At 54.1% G+C, this 23,956-nt stretch overlaps 2 protein-coding genes across 3 annotated transcripts; one reads left to right on the plus strand and one right to left on the minus strand.

The window, feature by feature from the left end:
* Positions 1-733: 733 nt before the first annotated feature.
* Positions 734-12,098, plus strand: IUM83_12463 (Crinkler (CRN) family protein; the record flags this gene model as incomplete). Of its 2 annotated transcripts, XM_067937087.1 has the most annotated exons (2): positions 734-1,151; positions 10,843-12,098. In XM_067937087.1, the coding sequence occupies 2 exons, from the start codon at positions 734-736 to the stop codon at positions 12,096-12,098; spliced, it is 1,674 nt and encodes a 557-aa protein (XP_067785347.1). The 2 variants fall into 2 exon arrangements, with proteins under 2 accessions (XP_067785347.1, XP_067785348.1); XM_067937088.1 differs by lacking the exon at positions 734-1,151 and having other exon boundaries at positions 10,824-12,098.
* Positions 12,099-12,327: 229 nt separating this feature from the next.
* On the minus strand, positions 12,328-13,706 carry IUM83_12464 (Crinkler (CRN) family protein; the record flags this gene model as incomplete). The annotated part of the gene is made up of 3 exons (XM_067937089.1): positions 12,328-12,543; positions 12,606-13,093; positions 13,157-13,706. 3 exons carry the CDS (start codon positions 13,704-13,706, stop codon positions 12,328-12,330), a joined length of 1,254 nt encoding a protein of 417 aa, XP_067785259.1.
* Positions 13,707-23,956: the final 10,250 nt, after the last annotated feature.

Raw genomic sequence — 23,956 nt, forward strand, 5'->3', positions numbered from 1 at the left:
TTATGGATCTTGTATCAGGTTCGATCGACTTTGTATCTCTATATCAGTATTGACTTTTTATCTGATAGAAAAAAATAATTAATTAGCTAAGTTCGGTTTCCTCGGTAAGTACGTTTTCGCATTCGTTAAATTCACTTTTGGGCTTTCGCTTTCGAGCTCGAATCTCCTTGTCGTCGTACCCCTTCTGATACGACAAACGAGCTTCGCGGGTGCGCTGGTAGTAGCGCTTCTGCGCTGCTTTGATACGCTCCTTGCTAGCTTGGTATTGCTCAGGAGAGTACGCCATCTTTGTATATTACTAACTTTATATTTATTACTACCTCCGTTCGGAAATAGATGACCATTTCCAATCATATTTCAGCCTCTCCAACATAATTCCCCTTCTAAACCAATCCAGTTTGAATTCTGAATCTCCCGCGCTTTTCCCGCTCACTGGCCACCACACACTGCTGGCCCCCGCTCACTGGCCACCACACACTGCTGGCCCCCGCACACTGGCTTCTGGATTCATTTCGAAAGTTGGTGGATGAGGGACATTACGGATAGTGAACGCCAGGCCGTCTGGGAAGCCCTACTGCTTCACAGCGTAGGAGGCGTGCTACACGTGGGGAGATCGTCCGGGTTGCAATGTACTTCCACGTGAGCAGCCGAGTTGTCGAGCGCGTTGGAAGCGTGGAATCAACTCGATGGGAGATCGAGTAGCAGCTGTGGTCAAGTCAAGAAAGAGTGCAAGATGGATCGCAGCCCCGCTGCCCCTGCCAACCGCCCGGACGACTCTCGCCCCCCCCCCCAAACCTCGCCGACGCCACGCGCTGACGCTGCTGCGCCGAGGCCTGGAACGCCTGGTTCGACGGATTCGACAGAGACGATGGAGCTGAACCTGAGGCTGCCGCTGGAGTTCTCCTGGATGGACGAGGAGCGCCCGCCTTTCGTGCCCGGACCGATTCCCCCCGTGTCTCGCATGTACATGCGCTACGTGCCCCGCGCTCGACTTGGTGCGCGTCGTGTGCTGGAAGCGATGCGGGATCCGACGACGATGGAGGGCTCGGTTGCTGACGATGAGTGTGAGGCGAAGGCTGAGAGCGACGCTTGGACGGAGGGCTCGCGCTTCCCGCTGCCAGCGCCCATAGAGCATATCATGAACTCTAATGGTGGAAATGATTACCGGCTCTGTAACGGGGTTACACGTACAAGTGGCTGCAAGCCACTTGTGAATTTAACAGATAGGTTATCTGTTAAATGTTTTGGATACTTCCTCACCTTGGTGTAAGACACACCAATGGATACATTGAAGTGGGCCACCACAATGAGTGGTCCACACCTACCCAAAGATCCTATTGGTAGAAAGCAGCATCTTTCTACCAATCAGAGTCATGCATATTAGCGGGGCTCTGACAGCCAGCCGCTGTCAACCCCTTTCATAGATGATAAACAGTTTTTAGCAGATTTTAGAGGAAGATCAATTTACAAACAATACAGTTCTCATTTTACCTAATCTAAGTCACTTGGAATCTCTTTCTTACTTAACTTATATTTGTGTATTCAAATATAATTAACCTAAGTAATTACTAAGTACTTACGCTTCCTCATACACGTCGCGAAACGTGTAAGCTAAAGTAGTGAGTCAAGTTAGACCCACTACACCTGGTAGCACTTTGTAGTCCGTCCAACGACCGACTGCTTGACGTTCGTACGCGGTGTTCGAACGCGGAGCCGAGAACCACATGAGCACGGAGGTGCCCATGGAGAGCTCCAATACGCCTGCAACGCATGTTGCACGCGCGGACTGCCCCCACCTGTCAGATCCAGAGTGGGAAGCCCTCCAACGACTGTCAACAGTCATTGGAGAAGCGGCGATAGCTACGATGCTGCGTACGCTATCGCCGACAGAGCAACATGGTGTTGCTCTGGGGTTCATCATGAAGGAGCAGCGCGATGCTGCTTCCTCAGTTACGGCGTCGTCGGGGACGACACCGCGTGCTCAATCATTAAAATTGAGCGTGAGCAATTACGTGGGAAGAGAGGGCGAGCCTCTCCTCCGATGGCTTGTCGAGCTCGACACAGCCATAGCGGCTCGACGCATCGTCGACCCGCTGTCGAAGGTCGCGTTCGCCATGTCCTGCCTTGGCGGACGCGCAAGGAGTTGGGCGTATGGACGCCGACTCTCCGATCCTACGTGCTTCAGCACGTACGAAGTGTTAAAGAGGAGCTCAAACAAGCGTTTGAGCCCCCGCAAACGAGTTCCGGTCGAGGGCGGAGTTCCTCGACCTTCAGCAGGGTAAGCATGACGTCCATGCTTACGCGCAGCGCGCACGATATTTGGTATCAAATATCGTGACCAACCCGATAGACGAGGCGACCAAGGTCGTCACGTTCATGAAGGGACTGCGAGATGGGCCTGTGAAGACCTATCTCTTCCGAGAGTACCCGAGTACTCTCGAAGCTGCAATTACCCTTGCCATGCAAGAAGAGTTTAGCCTGCGGCAGGCTAAACTCCATGTAAACGTACCGAGGCCGCAACCGCGCCCGGTAGCGAGGACGGGAGGTCCGGAGCCAATGGACCTCTCGAACGCAACAACTGCTGGTTACCAGCAGCAGGGAGGTAACGTGCGATGCTTCCGTTGCGGAAGGATCGGTCACTTTGCACGGGAGTGCACAGCTCCCATGCCCCTGGAGGTGGCCGTCGTGGCGATGCTAGGCATCGCCGCGGACCAACAAAAACGCGAACATCCAGTAGGCGCGGGGCGCCCTACTGGTAATGCAATCGCGCGTGCCGACATCGGGCACGCGACACTGAGGACTGCAGCCCCAGTGAGACCAGCTCTCACTGCAAGAAACAAGATGACAGGCCAAACCTAGTCATCTTAAGGTTTACTCGAAGAGAGCGAGTGACTCTCTTCGAGCTTTGGTAGATTCAGGCGCGTCGAACAACTTTGTTCGACTACGAAGCCTGCCGAGACTTGACTTCGAGGAGGTAGATGTACCTCGAAGTCTTCTGGAGGTACGACTGGCAACAGGTGCCATCGTGAAGACCGAGAAGCGCGTCGTGAACGTGCGCTTCTCGTACAAACAACGGGTGTTTGTCGAACACTTTATCGTCCTGGACCTGGACGATAAATTCGACGTAGTAATGGGCATGCCGTGGCTTGCACGGCATGATCCGGTAATAGACTGGAAGAAGCGCACGCTCGTGCGCTTCGGACGCGATAGCGGAACAGAGAGCGATGGCCCTGTTACCGCAGCGCGCGCACCAGCATGTGCGCGCGACTCGCCAGTCGAGACAGCGCTTTATGCTGCTGTCCCGGAGTGCCCAGGAAGTGCGCGAGGGCGCGCACAAGTGAGACCCACGTCGGCAATGCTGCCGACGTCGGAAGATGAGGATGTGTCGGTTCCGGGAACCAACACCCACGTTCAAGCGTGTAAGGGACAGTCCCTGACCCGAAGCGGTCAGGTCGACAACGACGCGTCGGCTCCGGGAGCCGACGCACCCTCGGTCATGAGGGGCTCCGCCAATGAATGGCGTCGAGGTGACGAAGGCGTGTCAACTCCGGGAGTTGACGCTGCAAACAGTGCGGGCGGTTGCAAACGTACCGCACTGACGCAATTTGCATGCTGTCGTGCAGCCGGGCTGCACGACGAAGCGCCATGCGATCAAGCCGGGCTTGATATCGCGCGCCCGCAGACAGGGTCTGCCGGCGAAGAGACACATTACCGTGCAGCCGGGCTGCACGAAGGAAAATGCGGTCAAGCCGGGCTTGATACCGCGCGCCCGCGGACAGAGTCCGCCGGCGAACAACTGTCCACGGCCGGGCCTGGACCAGAAGAACAACTGTGCGGAGCCGGGCTCCGCACAACAAGAAGTCGGCGCAAGCAGAGAACGCTGCGCAAGTCTCGGTCCGGGACCGAGACGCAACAAGAACAGTCTGCTGGGCAGACTGGGGCGGTGACGCCGGACGTCGAGACGCTAAGCGTCTTGACGCGCACCGATACTGGATTCCAGTATCGCGAAATGGGACTCGCTAATCCTCCGACGACGGCGTCGGAGTTGACTTCGCTTCCAGCCATGAGCTGGAAGCGCTTCACACGCGACTTGCACGATGGACGCATCGAGCAGGTCTGCGTTCTTTCGAACAGCGAAAGAACGGAGAGCGAGAGCGAAGAGCGAAGAGCTGAGGCAGCTCTTCATGGGAAGTACCACTGAGAGTGAAGACACTCTCAGTGCGAAGACGAAGCGAGAGCGCTTCGAGGAACAAGGTTGGGACTCGTTAAAGTCGAGTCCCTATTACGAATTGTTGAGGGAGTACAAAGACGTACTCCCGGAAGAGATTCCTGCGGAGCTTCCGCAGGATAAGGGTATTCAGCACGAGATTGATCTCGTGCCGGGCACGAAGTACTGTGTCACGCGGCAGTGGCCACTGCCGCGAGAGCAAGTAAAAGCGATCGACGACTTCTTTGAAAGTCGTCGTAAAGCAGGACAAGTGCGGGAATCAAAGTCCCCGCACAGTGCTCCGACGTTCTGTGTAAAAAAGCCACAGGGCGGATGGCGCATCGTTCATGCGTATAACAAGCTGAACGATGCGACGGTACCGGCGCAAACGCCGATACCGCGAAAAGATGTAATCATCGATTCGATGGCCGGGAGCACTGTTTACAGTGCTCTCGACTTGCGAGATGGATTCTATCAAATCCTAATGCGTGAGAGCGATATCCCTCTCACGGCAGTGAGCACGCCAAGCGGCATGCTCTGGTAATGGCTGGTAATGCCGCAGGGGCCTAAGAACGCCCCTGCGACCTTCAACAGGTGCGTGACGCACTTGTTGCGCTCGGTGCGCGACTTCGCACCGAGCTACTTCGATGATGTATTCATCCACAGCCGAGCTGTGGACGGGAAGTCCGACGTAGAGATGCACAGGGTGCATCTCCGGAAGCTACTTGAGCTTATGCGAAAGCATAAGCTCTATGCGAACCGGAAGAAGTGTATCTTCGGGGCGAGCGAGATACCCGTTCTCGGGTGTCTCGTAGGAAAGAATGGCGTTCGCCCTGACCCAGAAAAGGTCAGAGTGGTAAATGAATGGCCAACGCCTTCAAGTGTCAAGGAACTGAGGCAGTTCCTTGGCTTGGCCACGTACTTGTGCAAGTACGTGGAGGATTATGCGGGCAAGATCCGCCCGCTGTCACAGCTTCTTAAGAAAGAAGCTGTGTGGGATTGGAAACCCGATTGCCAAAAGGCATTCGATGCAGTCAAGCGGGGCTTGACTGAGGCGCCGATCTTGGCAGTGGCTGACCAAGATCGCCCATTTCACGTAGTGTGTGACGCATCCGATTTCGCGATCGGATGCGCGTTGATGCAGCACGATCACGAGGGTCGTGATCGTGTCGTCTACTACCAATCGCGTCAGCTGAAGCCAGCTGAGCGCAACTATCCGGTGCATGACAAGGAACTCCTTGCCATGAAGTATGCACTCGCAAAGTTCCGAGTGTATTTGCTTGGAAGTAGACCATTTGTGGTCTACACCGACCACGCATCACTGCGCACCACAGTGAAGTCGCCACACATATCACAAAGAATGGCGAGATGGCTCTCATTCTTTGCGGAGTATAACTTCCGGGTCGAATACAAACCCGGAAGATTGAATGTGGTGGCCGACGCGTTATCACGTCGGCCGGACTACGCGGAAGCTGCTGACGTCAATGCCATTGATGTCATACGATCAAGCAAACCCACATCGTCCCTGTTGGATGATGTGAAGGCCGCGTACGCGCACGACGCGGACGCGAAGCTCTTGTTGGCCTATGGAACAACACCTTCTGACAAGGCTCGTCAGAAGTTGCCCAAACACCTTCGTGCGCGTGCACACCGATATCGGGTGCACGACGGACTGCTTCTTTACAATGCAGTCGACGACAACGCGGATCGCGTTGTCGTACCGAACGATCATGACCTGCGACTCAGGATCATGTACGAATACCATGATGCCCCGACTGCGGGACATCTTGGACGTGAGAAGACATACGTCCTTCTCACGCGCGACTTCTACTGGCACCACCAGTACAAGTGGGTGCGCAAGTACGTCCGTGCTTGCGAGGTATGCCAACGCGTAAAGCCTGCGCCGTTTGCGCAGGCTCCATTGCAATCACTACCGACTCCGTCGGAGTGTTGGAAGTCCATGTCTTTGGACTTCATCTTTGGGCTTCCCCCGGACAGCGGAGGGAATACCGGTGTTGTGGTCTTCGTCGACCGCTTCAGCAAGATGGTACATCTTGCTGCGGTGCCGGCAGAAGTGACCGCGAAGCAGACGGCCCGTCTGTTCGTCGACATGGTGTTCAAACACCATGGCATGCCCTCTGACATCGTGTCGGACAGAGACCCGCGCTTCACAGCGCACCTGTGGCAAGAAGTGTTTACACTTCTTGGGAGCCAGCTTTCCATGTCGACTGCGGATCATCCGCAGACGGACGGTCAAACCGAGCGCGTGAATCGCGTGCTCGTCGATATGTTGAAGGGCTACGCTCACTCGTTCCAATACTGGAGCGAGTGCTTATCGATGGCAGAGTTTGCCATCAACAACTCGGTGCATGCCTCGACCGGGCATACACCGTTCTACGTGAATGCCATGCGGCATCCACGTCTACCGAGTTTACTCGGAGTGATGGCTCCCACTTTACGTGGGGGAGGATCTAGGACTGCAATACAGCAGCCGCAGAAAACCGCTGACACTTGCACAGTGTCAGCTGCAACAATGGACAAACCATATGAGTCTGCGCAGGGCGCAGACTCCCCCAACAACAAGGCCAACGACCACGGGTCTGCGCAGGGCGCAGACACCACAAAGAACCACGCAGAGGCCGGCCCTCTAGCGAGGAGCGAGCTGAATGACTTCAGCTCGGATGCAATCAGTTTCATCACCAAAAGACAAGCCGTAATTCGGTTTGTCCAAGACACAATAGCAGCTTCTGTTGATCAACAGAAGCTGAACGCAGACAATGCGGGCAGAGGCAACACAAATGAATTTAAAGTTGGTTCATTAGTTTTGTTAGCTACACAAAACCTGCCTAAACATGCAGTTTCGAGCTTCGGAGCAAGCAAGCTTGCTCCGCGCTTCATCGGGCCGTTCACTGTGTTGGCACGGCACGGCAACGCATACACGCTAGACATACCGTCTAGCATGCGCCTCCATCCGACCTTTTACGTCGGACGGCTGAAGCCATACCTGCGGCACGAGCCATCTAGCTCGGCTGACCCGAAGCCTCGGCAGGAGCAGAGGCAGAAGCGGAGGACTTGGCCTCGGCGACGAGCAGCCTCTCCTCCAGCGCGCGGACGCGCTGGAGCAACCCCTTCATCTGGGTCCCCAGCTCGACCTGGATATTCGAGGCGGTCTGCGAGACCGCCGCAACCTGGGCCTTCTGGTTCGCCAGCTCCTGTTTCAGGGCGGCGAACTCAGCGCCCTGCAGACGCTCCACGGCGGTCACCCGGTCGTGGAGAGGCGCATACTGATCAGCCCGGGGCTGATCATACCCGGGGCGTGTTCCCACCCCCGCCACCGCCGATCCGTGACGCCCGCGGCTCAACCCGCTGGATTGTTGAGCGGATTGTTGACCATAGTATCCCGAAAACGAACCCTCAAGGGGCTCGTTTTCGTATTCGTTGGAGAGGATTTCCTCCCCATCGAGATACATGGGAGCCGCGGAACGTCTTGCTGGAGGACGTTCCGGAAATGGTGAGGGCGTACGAGGAGCAGTACGCGCTGGTACAGCGGAAGTAATACGAGCGCTGCGATCATCGCTAGCGCCCGAACCCTCACGTGCTAAGAACTTAGCACGGAGCTCTTTGAGACTCTCGGGCACACGGAATGACGTGTACCCGTTCAGGTCGTGGTCGCTCAAGCACACCGCGCCTGGGAAACACTTCGTGCACTGAAAGCCCTCGGGCACAGCGCACGGCACATTTGCCTCCTCAGCAGCAACATGAAGTTGCTCCAGCTTTCCACGCTTCTAGTATGTCTCGAAGCGATCACGCGCTTGCTTAATCCGATCACGGTAAGCACTCGGCCTCTTGTTGAAGTTTTCAACAAAGGCGTTCCAACTTTGACAAAGTGCCTGCCATTCGGGCACTTTGCTGCGAGAAGATGTCTTCTTGCTTTGAAACCATCGGAGCTCATGGAAGAGTCCGATGTAGTAATCGCGCCTTTGATGCGGAAACGCATCAAAGTGCAGCTCGGCAGCCACAGCGTCATCTTTGATGGCGCTGCATACGTACAGCGGTACCTCATTCGGAGGTACCGAGTTCCCATGCCGGTCCGTGATCTCGGACGCGGACGGCATCCATGGATCGCGCGCTGCAGGCGCAGCGCGCCGAGTACTGAGAGCCCCAGCGGAAGCGAGCGGGGTATCGCTCTCAGTACGCGAACGCTTCGAACTCGAAGCGTCCGATTCGTCCCCTTCACGCGGACGAACGTTCTTGGCGTGAGGGTCGAGCGATTCGCTCGACACTGAGTCTTTACGCTTTGAGGGCGAGTCCTCCTCGCCCTCCATATCTTCATCGTCGTCGTCGAAGTCGACGACGTCGCCGTACTTCGCCTTCTGGCGTTCGAAGTAGTCGTCGATGGAGAGATGACTCCCCACCGACTTTGTGGACTTCTTCTGAGGCCCGCTCATCGTTGAATGAGCGCGGATTTCTTCTCCAAACGCGGAGAAATGACGAATGGTCAATTCCGAACATTGACGCGCGGAGACCCCGCGCGTCTAACCTTAAGGGGGGGGATGGTGTAACGGGGTTACATGCACAAGTGGCTACAAGCCACTTGTGAATTTAACAGATAGGTTATCTGTTAAATGTTTTGGATACTTCCTCACCTTGGTGTAAGACACACCAATGGATACATTGAAGTGGGCCACCACAATGAGTGGTCCACACCTACCCAAAGATCCTATTGGTAGAAAGCAGCATCTTTCTACCAATCAGAGTCATGCATATTAGCGGGGCTCTGACAGCCAGCCGCTGTCAACCCCTTTCATAGATGATAAACAGTTTTTAGCAGATTTTAGAGGAAGATCAATTTACAAACAATACAGTTCTCATTTTACCTAATCTAAGTCACTTGGAATCTCTTTCTTACTTAACTTATATTTGTGTATTCAAATATAATTAACCTAAGTAATTACTAAGTACTTACGCTTCCTCATACACGTCGCGAAACGTGTAAGCTAAAGTAGTGAGTCAAGTTAGACCCGCTACAGGCTCGAACATTTGCGAAGTACAAACTGATGCGAACGGACAGTCTTCCAACGTCATTGCCATCCGATGCAACATCTACTACAACTAACAGAGTATCCTGTAAGTTTGTCCACTGTTCGTTTGTCCCCGCCCTTGCGGCATCAGCCTACCCTACAGCATCGTCTGATGGTTCCGGGCCGCCTATTACTAACCTACCCTATAACATCTCACCATCCTCCTGCCTGTCTTATCTTTGCCCGATATTACAACATAGTCATGCGTGATAATTATAACGCGCTGTGATTGGCCGATTTTGCCTTAGCGCTCACATTTTCTTTTTTGAATTCCGCGTGCGGCGTCGCTCCGCCGCGCGCGGACGGCGGGCGCCGCTGCGAGCCCCACAGGACGCGAGCGCCGCACAGCGACGACGGTGCGCTGCGTGTACAGTATAGCATCCAGTACATGTGCCCTAACGTAAATAGACGACGACCTTCTGAGCCTGAGCGTTGACTGGATAAATACATAATATATTATTACTGCACTGTGATTGGCCGAAACCCTCTACGTTAGAATATATTGCTATTCGGGGTGCCACACATATTTTGCACACACATTTTGCGATGCAGCGCGCGATATAAAAGACGTGCGCTGGACAGGGGTGAACCCGGAACTTCAAGCACCTCCCGCAGGACCTTCAAGCACGCCGAACCTTCAGGCATGCTGGACATTCGAGCACCGTGCGCGATCGCGTAGTAGTGGAGCGAGCTGGAACAGCGAGCGTAACGGGTTGAGACGAACGGTATACCAAGTAGTGGAGCGAGCTGGAACAGCGAGCATAATGGGCTGCGACGAACGGTATACCAAGTAGTGGAGCGAGCTGGAACAGCGAGCGTAACCGCCTGCGACTAACCACACACACACCGCCGCGAAGCGGCGGCGATCGGCTAGTCTCTCAGCAAGTGGGATCCTCGTAGCACCCGAAGCCAAATCATGTGCCCCTCAAGTATGAAGTGAGATCTTAGATCCATTTTTGTGCGGCGGAACAAGAACGCCTGCGCCTCTCTGGACTGTGTCTTGCTTAGTGTCAACTTTAGATCTCCAGCCCTCCCACATTTTAAACGCGTGCGCCTCTCTGGACTGTGCCTCGCTTGGTGTCAACTCTAGATCTCCAGCACTCCCACAATTTTATAATCAGGAAAGTGAACGAGGCGGAGCGCTGCGCAAAAAAAAAACAAATGGTCATCTATTTCCGAACGGAGGTAGTACCTCCCGTTCGGAAATAGATGACCATTTGTTCATAAATGAAAAATGAAAATAAAAATATTTTTTCGATATTTTTATTTTGAAAAAATCCTTCCATATTTTGTTTGCCATCCCTGCTCCGAGCGCCGCACAAAGCAACACTGGGATTGCATGCAAAGAGGGCTTCATTCTAAAGAAAAATAATCTCACCGGCGGTTTTTTACCGCAAGGATTAGTTCAGACCAGCGCGACGTGGCGTCTCATCATTGGTTGGAAGTCTATGTGACACGCCTTCATGTCCGCTTAAGTACGCCAGAAATTCTACCTCCCTTCTTCCTCGTTCCAGAAGCTGCCGCATCGAGGAAAGATGGTGTTGCTGTCATTAGAGTGCGCGATTGTGGGTCAGGTTGGAAGCTCGTTTGATGTGAAGATCGACGATGGTGCGAAGGTGAGCGAGTTGAAGAAGGCGATCAAGGGCGAGAAGCCAGACACGATCACGGGCGAGGCTGACAAGCAGCAGCTCTTCCTGGCGAAGACGGACGGCGGCGCGTGGCTGGACAAGGTTGGTGCGGCATCTGTGGCGCTCGATGAACATGGACACCCGCAAGGCTTTGTGCAGATGGATTCCACACTGTGGATCAAGAACCCCAAGCATTTTGGAGCGAATTTTGAACCGGGTGAGGGCCAAATTCACGTGCTGGTGGTGGTTCCGGAACAAGAAGGTACCTCAAACGTTGTGTCTGCAGCGACAACTCCACTGACGGTAGAGCAAGTGGAGATGGCAGTGGATAAGGTTCTCAGGGAACGAGATGAGAAGGCGTCTGCGTATTCGTTTTCCGATCTGAATACTGCGATGGAAGAGCGAATTGTCAAGAAGATGCGGTTGACCGAAAATGTTCCTGATGTGAAGGAACCAGTCAATACTTCGATCGCCGGTTATTCGTGGATTCCGAAAATCGCGGAGAGCGAGGAGAGTCAAAGGGCTGGGTACATGGCGTACTTGCAGCAGCATTTGAAGACGCTGATAGATCGAGGAGACTTCTTGTTGGATGACATTGCGGACGATAAATCAGTTCTCAACATCGTGGACCCAAGACTTCCGTTTGCTATGAAAGGCACAGCTGATGTATTGCTCATCAATCGAACATCGAAGAACCCACTGATTAAGCTGGCTGGGGTCAGCTTGGTGATCGAGCTCAAGAAGAAAGTCGAACCGGGCAATGTTCCTCAAGCGATTGGTCAACTTGTGAGCTGCAGCATGAAGGCGCCTCTCAACTGCTATCCGCTGAGTTTGTTGACGGATTTAAACGACCACTGGCATTTCTCTTGGTTCAGCGACAAGCACGTTCTGACCCAAGTTACGTTGCAGTATCCAAAGAACGCGTTCAGATTTATCGAGGCAGCCGTACTGAGACGAACGGAGTCTGCCCCACTTCCTCCGTCATTCATTCCTGAACCTTTCAAGACAATCAAGGTTGATGACTTCTTGCCCCAGCCGGATGATGATCGTGCAGAGGAGATGATGGAGCGATACGAGTTGATGGCAGATGTGGTGGAACCAGAGTTTCTCATGGCGAGGCGTATGGAGTATGCGCAACACGTGGTGCAATCGATGCCCATGTATGCTCACATGTATGCGTAAATTCTTAAAATGAAGTATTCTCTGCTGCTTGCTCCTCATGCTTCGTTGTGCTCGAGATGCTGTTGTGCTGCTGATTGATGGTTAAAAAAATACTGAGCTCCTTGCTTGACACACAGTCTGAGGACGATTCTCTCTGATAGCCTTGTCTAATGTTACTACTAGTAGGATGAAAAACAATTGAAGTCGTTTAACCTCAATAGGATCTTACGATACGCTACGTGTGGTGCTGTCAGTCCACAGCAGGTGCCATATCCTCGTGCTCTCTCCACTTCTTCTCTATCTCTTTGCGCTTCCACTCCATGCACTCGCAAAACACCTTCTTGTTCTGTACGTAGACGGATGTTCGCATCTCCAAGCCATCATCCGACACAACGAAGCCTTCTTTCAAACGCAGCGAGAGAAGTCTTGCGAATCTAGCATTCCACGCGCGCACAACCAAATTGACCTATGGCATCGTAAATAATGTTAGAACAAGTAGTATTCAGCACGTACTCAAAAGACTCATACCTTGTATCTGTTGCCGATTACAAATCCTTCAGATGTGGACTCGACGGAAATTTTCATCGTCGGAACCGTAAACGACCGAGCATCAAACCACTCGTGCAATTCTGCAGAAAGAGCAAGACGATTGCTTGGGTCGTTGTCATACTTCTTGTAGCTTGGATATTTCAGGCAATGCTCTTTGGACATCACATGGCAGCTCTGTGCCTTCCCCACCGACCCGAACCACTCTTCACTCTCGATACGCTGGTACTTGAATTCGTCAGTCGCCACGTCAACGATCGAGGTGGTAGTTGATAGAGACAACATCGAGGCCTGGGGGGATTCGGTGTCATTTGGATCATAATCCCGACCGTAGATGCGCCGAAGTTGGGTCAACTCCAGAGAAATACTAGTAGAGGCAACATTTGTTGAAACGGTGTGGCCGTTGAGTGCGGATGTTGACGTGATACTTTCGTCCTGTAATGCATTGTCAAACAGCAGAGCATTCTCTCCTGTCAAAAAGAGTTAGTCCAACCAAGTAATACAAGCTACATCAACAGGATGAGTGAACTTACTGGTCTCGAACAGACTGTGGATGTGCAACGTTTTGCCTTCATACCAGAGTGCGTTATCCTTATCCTCGGCACGGCGCGCAGGATCGTAGTATCCAAGGTATGACCCCGCCAGTCGGTACAGCCTGCAGCGAATCCTTTTCGTGTTCAGCGCGTTATCAACGGATCCAGTGACAAGCCACAATCCTGTTTGTGCGTGTTCTTGTTCCGGAACCACCACCAGCACGTGAATTTGGCCCTCACCCGGTTCAAAATTCGCTCCAAAATGCTTGGGGTTCTTGATCCACAGTGTGGAATCCATCTGCACAAAGCCTTGCGGGTGTCCATGTTCATCGAGCGCCACAGATGCCGCACCAACCTTGTCCAGCCACGCGCCGCCGTCCGTCTTCGCCAGGAAGAGCTGCTGCTTGTCAGCCTCGCCCGTGATCGTGTCTGGCTTCTCGCCCTTGATCGCCTTCTTCAACTCGCTCACCTTCGCACCATCGTCGATCTTCACATCAAACGAGCTTCCAACCTGACCCACAATCGCGCACTCTAATGACAGCAACACCATCTTTCCTCGATGCGGCAGCTTCTGGAATGAGGAAGAAGGGAGGTAGAATTTCTGGCGTACTTAACCCTTTGACTACCAGCCGGCTGGAGTGATTTATAGGTCCATAGGGACCCATGAGAGGTCTAATCGCAAGATGCGATTGGCCAAAACTAAAAGCTACGAGACGACGGCAAAGCACTGTACAGACGAGGGCGTGAATAAGGAACGGGTGTCATCCTATAACCCCCAAAACCTAATGTTATGCAATTGTAGAGGGAAGAGCTTGAAGCACTGACATTGGCCATCGCAATTGGCCAGCTGGGCCTCTGCTGGGCGGGAAATTCGAATTTGTCACGAACAAGGTGGAGCGGCAAGCACGGAGAATGCGCCTCACCAAGCAGCCCTCTGTGCAATGCGCACCCGCGAGCCAACGTGGAGCCTCGCGACGCTAGGAGAATGCGCTCGGGAGAAGTTTGCGCTGGACAAGGCGCCGGGCAAATCGTCCGTCAAGAGGATCCTGGACAACGAGAGCTCGCTCAAGCGCATTGCGGTCGACTTTCGCTGCCGCAAGAAGGTGCCGCGGGCGTCTATGGTGGCCCTGGACTCCTGCGATCCAACCCATGGACCAAGGTGTGATCGCGTGGATCAAGCGGCGTGTACTGCAAGACTGCGGCGAAGAGGCAGTCTGGAGACTGTGCTGCGAGCTGTACCCCTTTGTAATCGAGACATCGGACGCAGTCACGTGGTGCAGCAACGCGTGGAATGCGCTGGACGCCGACACCATCAAATCTTGTTGGCGCCACGCCGGCTTATACGTGATCCGGACACAGATTAGTGGCATAATTAACTAAATCAAGTATTTTGTCCACATCAATGGCAATTTATGCCTCTAATTGGCTCATACCACTTGAAAGTTGTTATATATCAGGCGTTCCTTATTCACGCCCTCGTCTGTACAGCCTAACAGGTCTCCCTGAACCTGTAAAATGCACTACCGTGTGAGCCACAAACAGTTCACGTGACCTGCCATACTCGTTATTCTCATCTAGCCAACAGATCCCCCCCCACCCTCGTGGAAAAATGGACTTAGAGGCGCTGCTCAATGCAGCCAATGACGACACCGGAGACTGGGAGATCGACACGGACCTTGGCCTGGAAGAGGATACCCCCTCTCCACGCTCAAACAACGATGACGAGGAGGCTAAGGCTAGCGATCTTCTCGCTGCAACACGAATGCAGGCTGCGCCGACGCACGCTGCACCAAGCGGTCGAACAGGGAACACCTATGTCGATGGCATAGCTAACGAAAGCGACCTGCACATCGTTCAATTAGGTCAAGTGCGCCGAGCGTTTGTAGAACGACAAGAAGTTGGGTTATTTTCTCTTTTTTTAGCGCCACCTATCGAGAGACTCTTAGAGGCTGGACGAACACGAAGTTGCGCGGGAGTGGGAAAGCTGAGGTGTCGGCAGTGGAGTTTGACGCGTATTTGGGTCTGGAGATCGCAATGGGCATCTTGCCCTTAACAGAAATCAAGGAATTTTGGTCTGAGAAGCGTTTTTTGGGGCAGAAGGACGTGGCTGAGACTATGGCCCGGAACAGGTTTGAATGTATACGATCTAACATCCAATTTCATGCACCTGGTAGCGCTACCGAAACCTACAAGCTGATGGATCCACTGTGGCATAGTCGAGACCTGCTGCGTCATATTCAAAGTAGATTCGCGGAGGTTGCTGTTCCGGTTGGTGCTGCAAGCCTCGACGAGAACACAGTACGAACTAAAGCACGATCATCCGCCAGGACATATATGCCGAGTAAGCCCGATAAGTACGGCATACGTTTTTACGCTGTAGTTGGGTGGGAGAGCTTGTACATTCATACTATCAACGACAATGGATCTGGCAATAGTGAACCGAGGAATCCTGCAGAGCGCTATTACAGCATGTTTCCTGAACTACGGAGGCCGCTTGAGCGGACGTTATCGCGAGATGATATTTCAGTGGCACGTGACTCAGCTTCGGCTCTGTGGGTAGCGATGGTTGGGCACATGACCCAGATTCACCAGGCCGTTGCAGGCCGCCGGATCATTGTTTGTGATAATTTCTATACTAGACATGCATTGGCAAAAGCTGTGTCAGCTTTCACGGATGGAGAAGTGCGTATGATAGGAACCTGTAAGGTGTCACAAATGGGGAAGTGGAATGAGATCGAAATTGCAATGTCTGTTGCTCGTGTGAAAATAATGCCTCGCGGCAGCTGGGAGCTAGTTGCTGCTGTCGACGTTCAGCCTGACTGGAGTAAAGCTCAAGAGGCTCACAAACGTGCCCAGAAGAAGCTTCCAGCTTCCAAAAGGACGGAGTTCATTCCTACCATGAGAATCGCAAAGAATGCTGGCTACATTATTTTCTTGGACAAGAAGCCCGTTGTGTTTTATTCAAATGATCTTAGTGGAACTCCTACCCAACGCGTCCTGAGTGGGTCATCGCAAGAGGCAATTAATTTGTGTCATGGTCTCGCTCCAATTCGTCGATGGACTAGTGAACAGAACTTGCATCGCAGAATACTACAGGTGCCAGCTATTATAGCTGTCTACAATATTTTTATGAACGGGGTAGATAGAGTTGATCAACTCCGAAGCACCAATCCAATTCGACGGAAGGAAACTCGGTTAGAGATTAGCATCTTTACGTGGGCAATGGATCTCTCGCTGATAAACGCATTCTGCTTAATGAAAAAAGTAGCCCCGCCTGACTGCAAGCAGGTCACGCTGCGCGAGTTCAAGCGTCGAGTGGCTGACAGCATGACTGCACCATACTTTCAACAAGTTCGGCGGAAACGGCAGGCAGCACCGCAGCGACAGCCTGTTCAAAATATTGTGGGCACAGACACAAGTCAGCACATGCTCACACCAAATTCCACCAAGCACTCGAACGGAAAACTAACCTGCTACCTTTGTTCGCTCAGGGGGCTCTCCAAAAAATCTAAGTACGGGTGCACTGCGTGCCTGCGTGGCTACCACGTGGAATGCTTTTCAGCTTTTCACTATCGTGATGCATTTACATCACGCTCGCTGACTGTAGTGGGTCTAACTTGACTCACTACTTTAGCTTACACGTTGCGCAACGTGTATGAGGAAGCGTAAGTACTTAGTAATTACTTAGGTTAATTATATTTGAATACACAAATATAAGTTAAGTAACAAAAGGATTCCAAGTGACTTAGATTAGGTAAAATGAGAACTGTATTGTTTGTGAATTGATCTTCCTCTAAAATCTGCTAAAAAACTGTTTATCATCTATGAAAGGGTTGGCAGCGGCTGGCTGTCAGAGCCCCGCTAATATGCATGTCTCTGATTGGTAGAAAGATGCTGCTTTCTACCAATAGGATCTTTGGGTATGTGTGGACCACTCATTGTGGTGGTCCACTTCAATGTATCCATCGGTGTGTCTTACACCAATGTGAGGAAGTATCCAAAACGTTTAACAGATAACCTATCTGTTAAATTCACAAGTGGCTTGCAGCCACTTGTACGTGTAACCCCGTTACACCATCCCCCCCTTAAGGTTAGACGCGCGGGGTCCCCGCACGTCAATCTTTGGAATTGACCATTCGTCAATTCTCCGCGTTTGGAGAAGAAATCCGCGCTCATTCAACGATGAGCGCGCCTCAGAAGAAGTCCGCAAAGTCGATGGGGAGTCATCTCTCCATCGACGACTACTTCGAACGCCAGAAGGCGAAGTACGGTGACGTCGTCGACTTCGACGACGACGATGAAGACATGGAGGGCGAGGAGGACTCGCCCTCAAAGCGTAAAGACTCAGTGTCGAGCGAATCGCTCGACCCTCACGCCAAGAACGTTCGCCCGCGTGAAGGGGACGAATCGGACGCTTCGAGTTCGAAGCGTTCGCGAACTGAGAGTGATACCCCACTCGCTTCAGCTGGGGCTCTCAGTACTCCGCGCGCTGCTGCTGCAGCGCGTGATGTTAAAGCTCAAGGCTCTCCGCGCGCTGCTCCTGCAGCGCGCGATCCGTGGATGCCGTCCGCATCCGAGATTGCGGACCGGTTCGGGAACTCGGTACCTCCGAATGAGGTGCCGCTGTACGGATGCAGCGCCATCAAAGATGACGCTGTGGCTGCCGAGCTGCACTTTGATGCGGAAACGCATCAAAGGCGCGATTACTACATCGGACTCTTCCATGAGCTCCGATGGTTTCAAAGCAAGAAGACATCTTCTCGCAGCAAAGTGCCCGAATGGCAGGCACTTTGTCAAAGTTGGAACGCCTTTGTTGAAAACTTCAACAAGAGGCCGAGTGCTTACCGTGATCGGATTAAGCAAGCGCGTGATCGCTTCGAGACGTACTCGAAGCGTGGAAAACTGGAGCAACTTCATGTTGCTGCTGAGGAGGCGAATGTGCCGTGCGCTGTGCCCGAGGGCTTTCAGTGCACGAAGTGCTTCCCAGGCGCGGTCCGCTTGAGCGACCGCGACCTGAACGGGTACACGTCGTTCCGTGTGCCCGAGAGTCTCAAAGAGCTCCGTGCTAAGTTCTTAGCACGTGAGGGTTCGGGCGCTAGCGATGATCGCAGCGCTCGTATTACTTCCGCTGCGCCAGCGCGTACTGCTCTTCGTACGCCCTCACCATTTCCGGAACGTCCTCCAGCAAGACGTTCCGCGGCTCCCATGTATCTCGATGGGGAGGAAATCCTCTCCAACGAATACGAAAACGAGCCCCTTGAGGGTTCGTTTTCGGGATACTATGGTCAACAATCCGCTCAACAATCCAGCGGGTTGAGCCGTGGGCGTCACGGATCGGCGGTGGCGGGGGTGGGAACACGCCCCGGGTATGATCAGCCCCGGGCTGATCAGTATGCGCCTCTCCACGACCGGGTGACCGTCGTGGAGCGTCTGCAGGGCGCTGAGTTTGCCGCCCTGAAACAGGAGCTGGCGAACCAGAAGGCCCAAGTTGCGGCGGTCTCGCAGACCGCATCGAACATCCAGGTCGAGCTGGGGACCCAGATGAAGGGGTTGCTCCAGCGCGTCCGCGCGCTGGAGGAGAGGTTGCTCGTCGCCGAGGCCAAGTCCTCCGCTTCTGCCTCGGCTCCTGCCGAGGCTTCGGGTCAGCCGAGCTAGATGGCTCGTGCTGCCGGTATGGCTTCAGCCGTCCGACGTAAAAGGTCGGATGGAGGCGCATGCTAGACGGTATGTCTAGCGTGTATGCGTTGCCGTGCCGTGCCAACACAGTGAACGGCCCGATGAAGCGCGGAGCAAGCTTGCTTGCTCCGAAGCTCGAAACTGCATGTCTAGGCAGGTTTTGAGTAGCTAACAAAACTAATGAACTAACTTTGAATTCATTTGTGTTGCCTCTACCCACATTGTCTGCGTTCAGCTTCTGTTGATCAACAGAAGCTGCTATAGTGTCTTGGACAAACCGAATCACGGCTTGTCTTTTGGTGATGAAACTGATTGCATCCGAGCTGAAGTCATTCAGCTCGCTCTCCGCTAGAGGCCCGGCCTCTGCGTGGTTCTTTGCGGTGTCTGCGCCCTGCGCAGACCCGTGGTCGTTGGCCTTGTTGTTGGGGGAGTCTGCGCCCTGCGCAGACTCATGTGGTTTGTCCATTGTTGCAGCTGACACTGTGCAAGTGTCAGCGGTTTTCTGCGGCTGCTGTATTGCAGTCGTAGATCCTCCCCCACTTAAAGTGGGAGCCATCACTCCGAGTAAACTCGGGAGGCGTGGATGCCGCATGGCATTCACGTAGAACGGTGTATGCCCGGTCGAGGCATGCACTGAGTTATTGATGGCAAACTCTGCCATCGATAAACACTCGCTCCAGTATTGGAACGAGTGAGCGTAGCTCTTCAACATATCGACGAGCACGCGATTCACGCGCTCGGTTTGACCGTCCGTCTGCGGATGATCCGCAGTCGACATGGAAAGCTGGCTCCCAAGAAGTGTAAACACTTCTTGCCACAGATGCGCTGTGAAGCGCGGGTCTCTGTCCGACACGATGTCGGACGGCATGCCATGGTGTTTGAACACCATGTCGACGAGCAGACGGGCTGTCTGCTTCGCGGTCACCTCTGCTGGCACCGCAGCAAGATGTACCATCTTGCTGAGCGGTCTACAAAGACCACAACACCGGTGTTCCCTCCGCTATCCGGGGGAAGACCAAAGATGAAGTCCAAAGACATGGACTTCCAACACTCCGACGGAGTCGGTAGTGATTGCAGTGGAGCCTGCGCGAATGGCGCAGGCTTCACGCGTTGGCATACCTCGCAAGCACGGATGTACTTGCGCACCCACTTATACTGGTGGTGCCAGTAGAAGTCGCGCGTGAGAAGGACGTAAGTCTTCTCACGTCCGAGATGTCCCGCAGTCGGGGCATCATGATACTCGTACATGATCCTGAGTCGCAGGTCATGGTCATTTGGCACGACAACGCGATCCGCGTTGTCGTCGACTGCGTTGTAGAGTAGCAGTCCTTCGTGCACACGAAAGCGGTGTGCACGCGCTCGAAGGTGCTTGGGCAGCTTCTGACGGGACTTGTCAGAAGGCGCTGTGCCATAGGCCAGCAAGAGCTTCGTGTCCGCGTCGTGCGCGTACGCGGCCTTCACATCATCCAACAGAGATGATGTGGGTTTGCTCGATCGCATGGCGTCAATGGCATTGACGTCAACAGCTTCTGCATAGTCCGGCCGACGTGATAACGCGTCGGCCACTACATTCAATCTTCCGGGTTTGTATTCGACCCGGAAGTTATACTCCGCAAAGAATGAGAGCCATCTCGCCATTCTTTGTGATATGTGTGGCGACTTCACTGCGGTGCGCAGTGAAGCATGGTCGGTGTAGACCACAAATGGTCTACTCCCAAGCAAATACACTCGGAACTTTGCGAGTGCATACTTCATGGCAAGGAGTTCCTTGTCATGCACCGGTAGTTGCGCTCAGCTGGCTTCAGCTGACGCGATTGGTAGACGACACGATCACGGCCCTCGTGATCGTGCTGCATAACGCGCATCCGATCGCGAAATCGGATGCGTCACACACTACGTGAAATGGGCGATCTTGGTCAGCCACTGCCAAGATCGGCGCCTCAGTCAAGCCCCGCTTGACTGTATCGAATGCCTTTTGGCAATCGGGTGTCCAATTCCACACAGCTTCTTTCTTAAGAAGCTGTGACAGCGGGCGGATCTTGCCCGCATAGTCCTCCACGTACTTGCACAAGTACGTGGCCAAGGAACTGCCTCAGTTCCTTGACACTTGAAGGCGTTGGCCATTCGTTAATCACTCTGACCTTTTCTGGGTCAGGGCGGACACCATTCTTCCCTACGAGACACCCGAGGACGGGTATCTCGCTCGCCCCGAAGATACACTTCTTCAGGTTCGCGTAGAGCTTATGCTTTCGCATAAGCTCAAGTAGCCGGAGATGCACCCTGTGCATCTCTACGTCGTCTTCCCGTCCACAGCCCGGCTGTGGATGAATACATCATCGAAGTAGCTCGGTGCGAAGTCGCGCACCGAGCGCAACAAGTGCGTCACGCACCTGTTGAAAGTCGCAGGGGCGTTCTTAAGCCCCTGTGGCATTACTAGCCATTCCCAGAGCATGCCGCTTGGCGTGCTCACTGCCGTGAGAGGAACATCGCTCTCACGCATTAGGATTTGATAAAATCCATCTCGCAAGTCGAGAGCACTGTAAACGGTGCTCCCGGCCATCGAATCGATGATAACATCTTTTCGTGGTATCGGCGTCTGCGCCGGTACCGTCGCATCGTTCAGCTTGTTGTAGGCATGAACGATGCGCCATCCGCCCTGTGGCTTCTTGACACAGAACGTCGGAGCACTGTGCGGGGACTTTGATTCCCGCACTTGTCCTGCTTTACGACGACTTTCAAAGAAGTCGTCGATCGCTTTCACTTGCTCTCGCGGCAGTGGCCACTGCCGCGTGACACAGTATTTCGTGCCCGGCACGAGATCAATCTCGTGCTGAATGCCCTTATCCTGCGGAAGCTCCGCAGGAATCTCTTCCGGGAGTACGTCTTTGTACTCCCTCAACAATTCGTAATAGGGACTCGACTTCAGCGAGTCCCAACCTTGTTCCTCGAAGCGCTCTCGCTTCGTCTTCGCACTGAGAGTGTCTTCACTCTCAGTGGTACTTCCCATGAAGAGCTGTCTCAGCTCTTCGCTCTCGCTCGCCGTTCTTTCGCTGTCCGAAAGAACGCAGACTTGCTCGATGCGTCCATCGTGCAAGTCGCGTGTGAAGCGCTTCCAGCTCATGGCTGGAAGCGAAGTCAACTCCGACGCCGTCGTCGGAGGACTAGCGAGTTCCATGTCACGATACTGGAATCCAGTATCGGTGCGCGTCAAGACGCTTAGCGTCTTGACATTCGGCGTCACCGCCGCAGTTTGCCCAGCAGACTGCTCTTGTTGCGTCTCGGTCCCGGACCGAGACTTGCGCAGCGTTTTCCGCTTGCGCCGTCTTCTTGTTGTGCGGAGCCCGGCTCCGCACAGTTGTTCTTCTTGTCCAGGCCCGGCCGTGGACAGTCGTTCGCCGGCGGACCCTGTCCGCGGGCGCGCGGTATCAAGCCCGGCTTGACCGCATTTTCCTTCGTGCAGCCCGGCTGCACGACAGCATGCAAATTGCGTCAGTACGGTACGTTTGCAACCGTCCGCACTGTTTGCAGCGTCAACTCCCGGAGTTGACACGCCTTCGTCACCTCGACGCCATTCATTGGCGGAGCCCCTCATGACCGAGGGTGCGTCGGCTCCCGGAGCCGACGCGTCGTTGTCGACCTGACCGCTTCGGGTCAGGGACTGTCCCTTACACGCTTGAACGTGGGTGTTGGTTCCCGGAACCAACACATCTTTTTCTTCCGACGTCGGCAGCATTGCCGACGTGGGTCTCACTTGTGCGCCCCCTCGCGCACTCCTTGGGCACTCCGGGACAGCAGCATTAAGCGCTGTCTCGACTGGCGAGTCACGCTCACCTGCTGGTGCGCGCGCTGCGGTAACAGGGCCATCGCTCTCTGTTCCGCTGTCGCGTCCGAAGCGCACGAGCGTGCGCTTCTTCCAGTCTATTACCGGATCATGCCGTGCAAGCCACGGCATGCCCATTACCACGTCGAACTTATCGTCCAGGTCCAGGACGATAAAGTGTTCGACAAACACTCGTTGTTTGTACGAGAAGCGCACGTTCACGACGCGCTTCTCGGTCTTCACGATGGCACCTGTTGCCAGTCGTACCTCCAGAAGACTTCGAGGTGTATCTACCTCCTCGAAGTCAAGTCTCGACAGGCTTCGTAGTCGAACAAAGTTGTTCGACGCGCCTGAGTCTACCAAGGCTCGAAGAGAGTCACTCGCTCTCTTCGAGTAAACCTTCAAGATGACTAGGTTCGGCTTGTCATCTTGTTTCTTACAGTGAGAGCTGGTCTCACTGGGGGCTGCAGTCCTCAGTGTCGCGTGCCCGATGTCGGCACGCGCGACTGCATTACCAGTAGGGCGCCCCGCGCCTACTGGATGTTCGCGTTTTTTGTTGGTCCGCGGCGATGCCTAACATCGCCACGACGGCCACCTCCAGGGGGCATGGGAGCTGTGCACTCCCGTGCAAAGTGACCGATCCTTCCGCAACGGAAGCATCGCACGTTACCTCCCTGCTGCTGGTAACCAGCAGTTGTTGCGCTCGAGAGGTCCATTGGTTCCGGACCTCCCGTCCTCGCTACCGGGCGTGGTTGCGGCCTCGGCACGTTCACATGCAGTTTAGCCTGCCGCAGTCTAAACTCTTCTTGCATGGCAAGAGTGATCGCAGCTTCGAGAGTACTCGGGTACTCTCGGAAGAGATAGGTCTTCACAGGCCCATCTCTAAGTCCTTTCATGAACGTGACGACCTTGGTCGCCTCGTCAATCGGGTTAGTCACGATATTTGATACTAAATATCGTGCGCGCTGCGCGTAAGCATGGACATCATGCTTACCCTGCTGAAGGTCGAGGAACTCCGCCCTCGACCGGAACTCGTTTTGCGGGGGCTCAAACGCTTGTTTGAGCTCCTCCTTCAATACTTCGTACGTGCTGAAGCACGTAGGATCGGAGAGTCGGCGTCCATACGCCCAACTCCTTGCGCGTCCGCCAAGGCAGGACATGGCGAACGCGACCTTCGACAGCGGGTCGACGATGCGTCGAGCCGCTATGGCTGTGTCGAGATCGACAAGCCACCGGAGGAGAGGCTCGCCCTCTCTTCCCACGTAATTGCTTACGCTCAATTTCAAAGATTGAGCACGCGGTGT

This window comes from Phytophthora cinnamomi, assembly GCF_018691715.1.
Source record: "Phytophthora cinnamomi strain GKB4 chromosome Unknown Contig81, whole genome shotgun sequence".
Lineage (NCBI taxonomy): Eukaryota > Oomycota > Peronosporomycetes > Peronosporales > Peronosporaceae > Phytophthora > Phytophthora cinnamomi.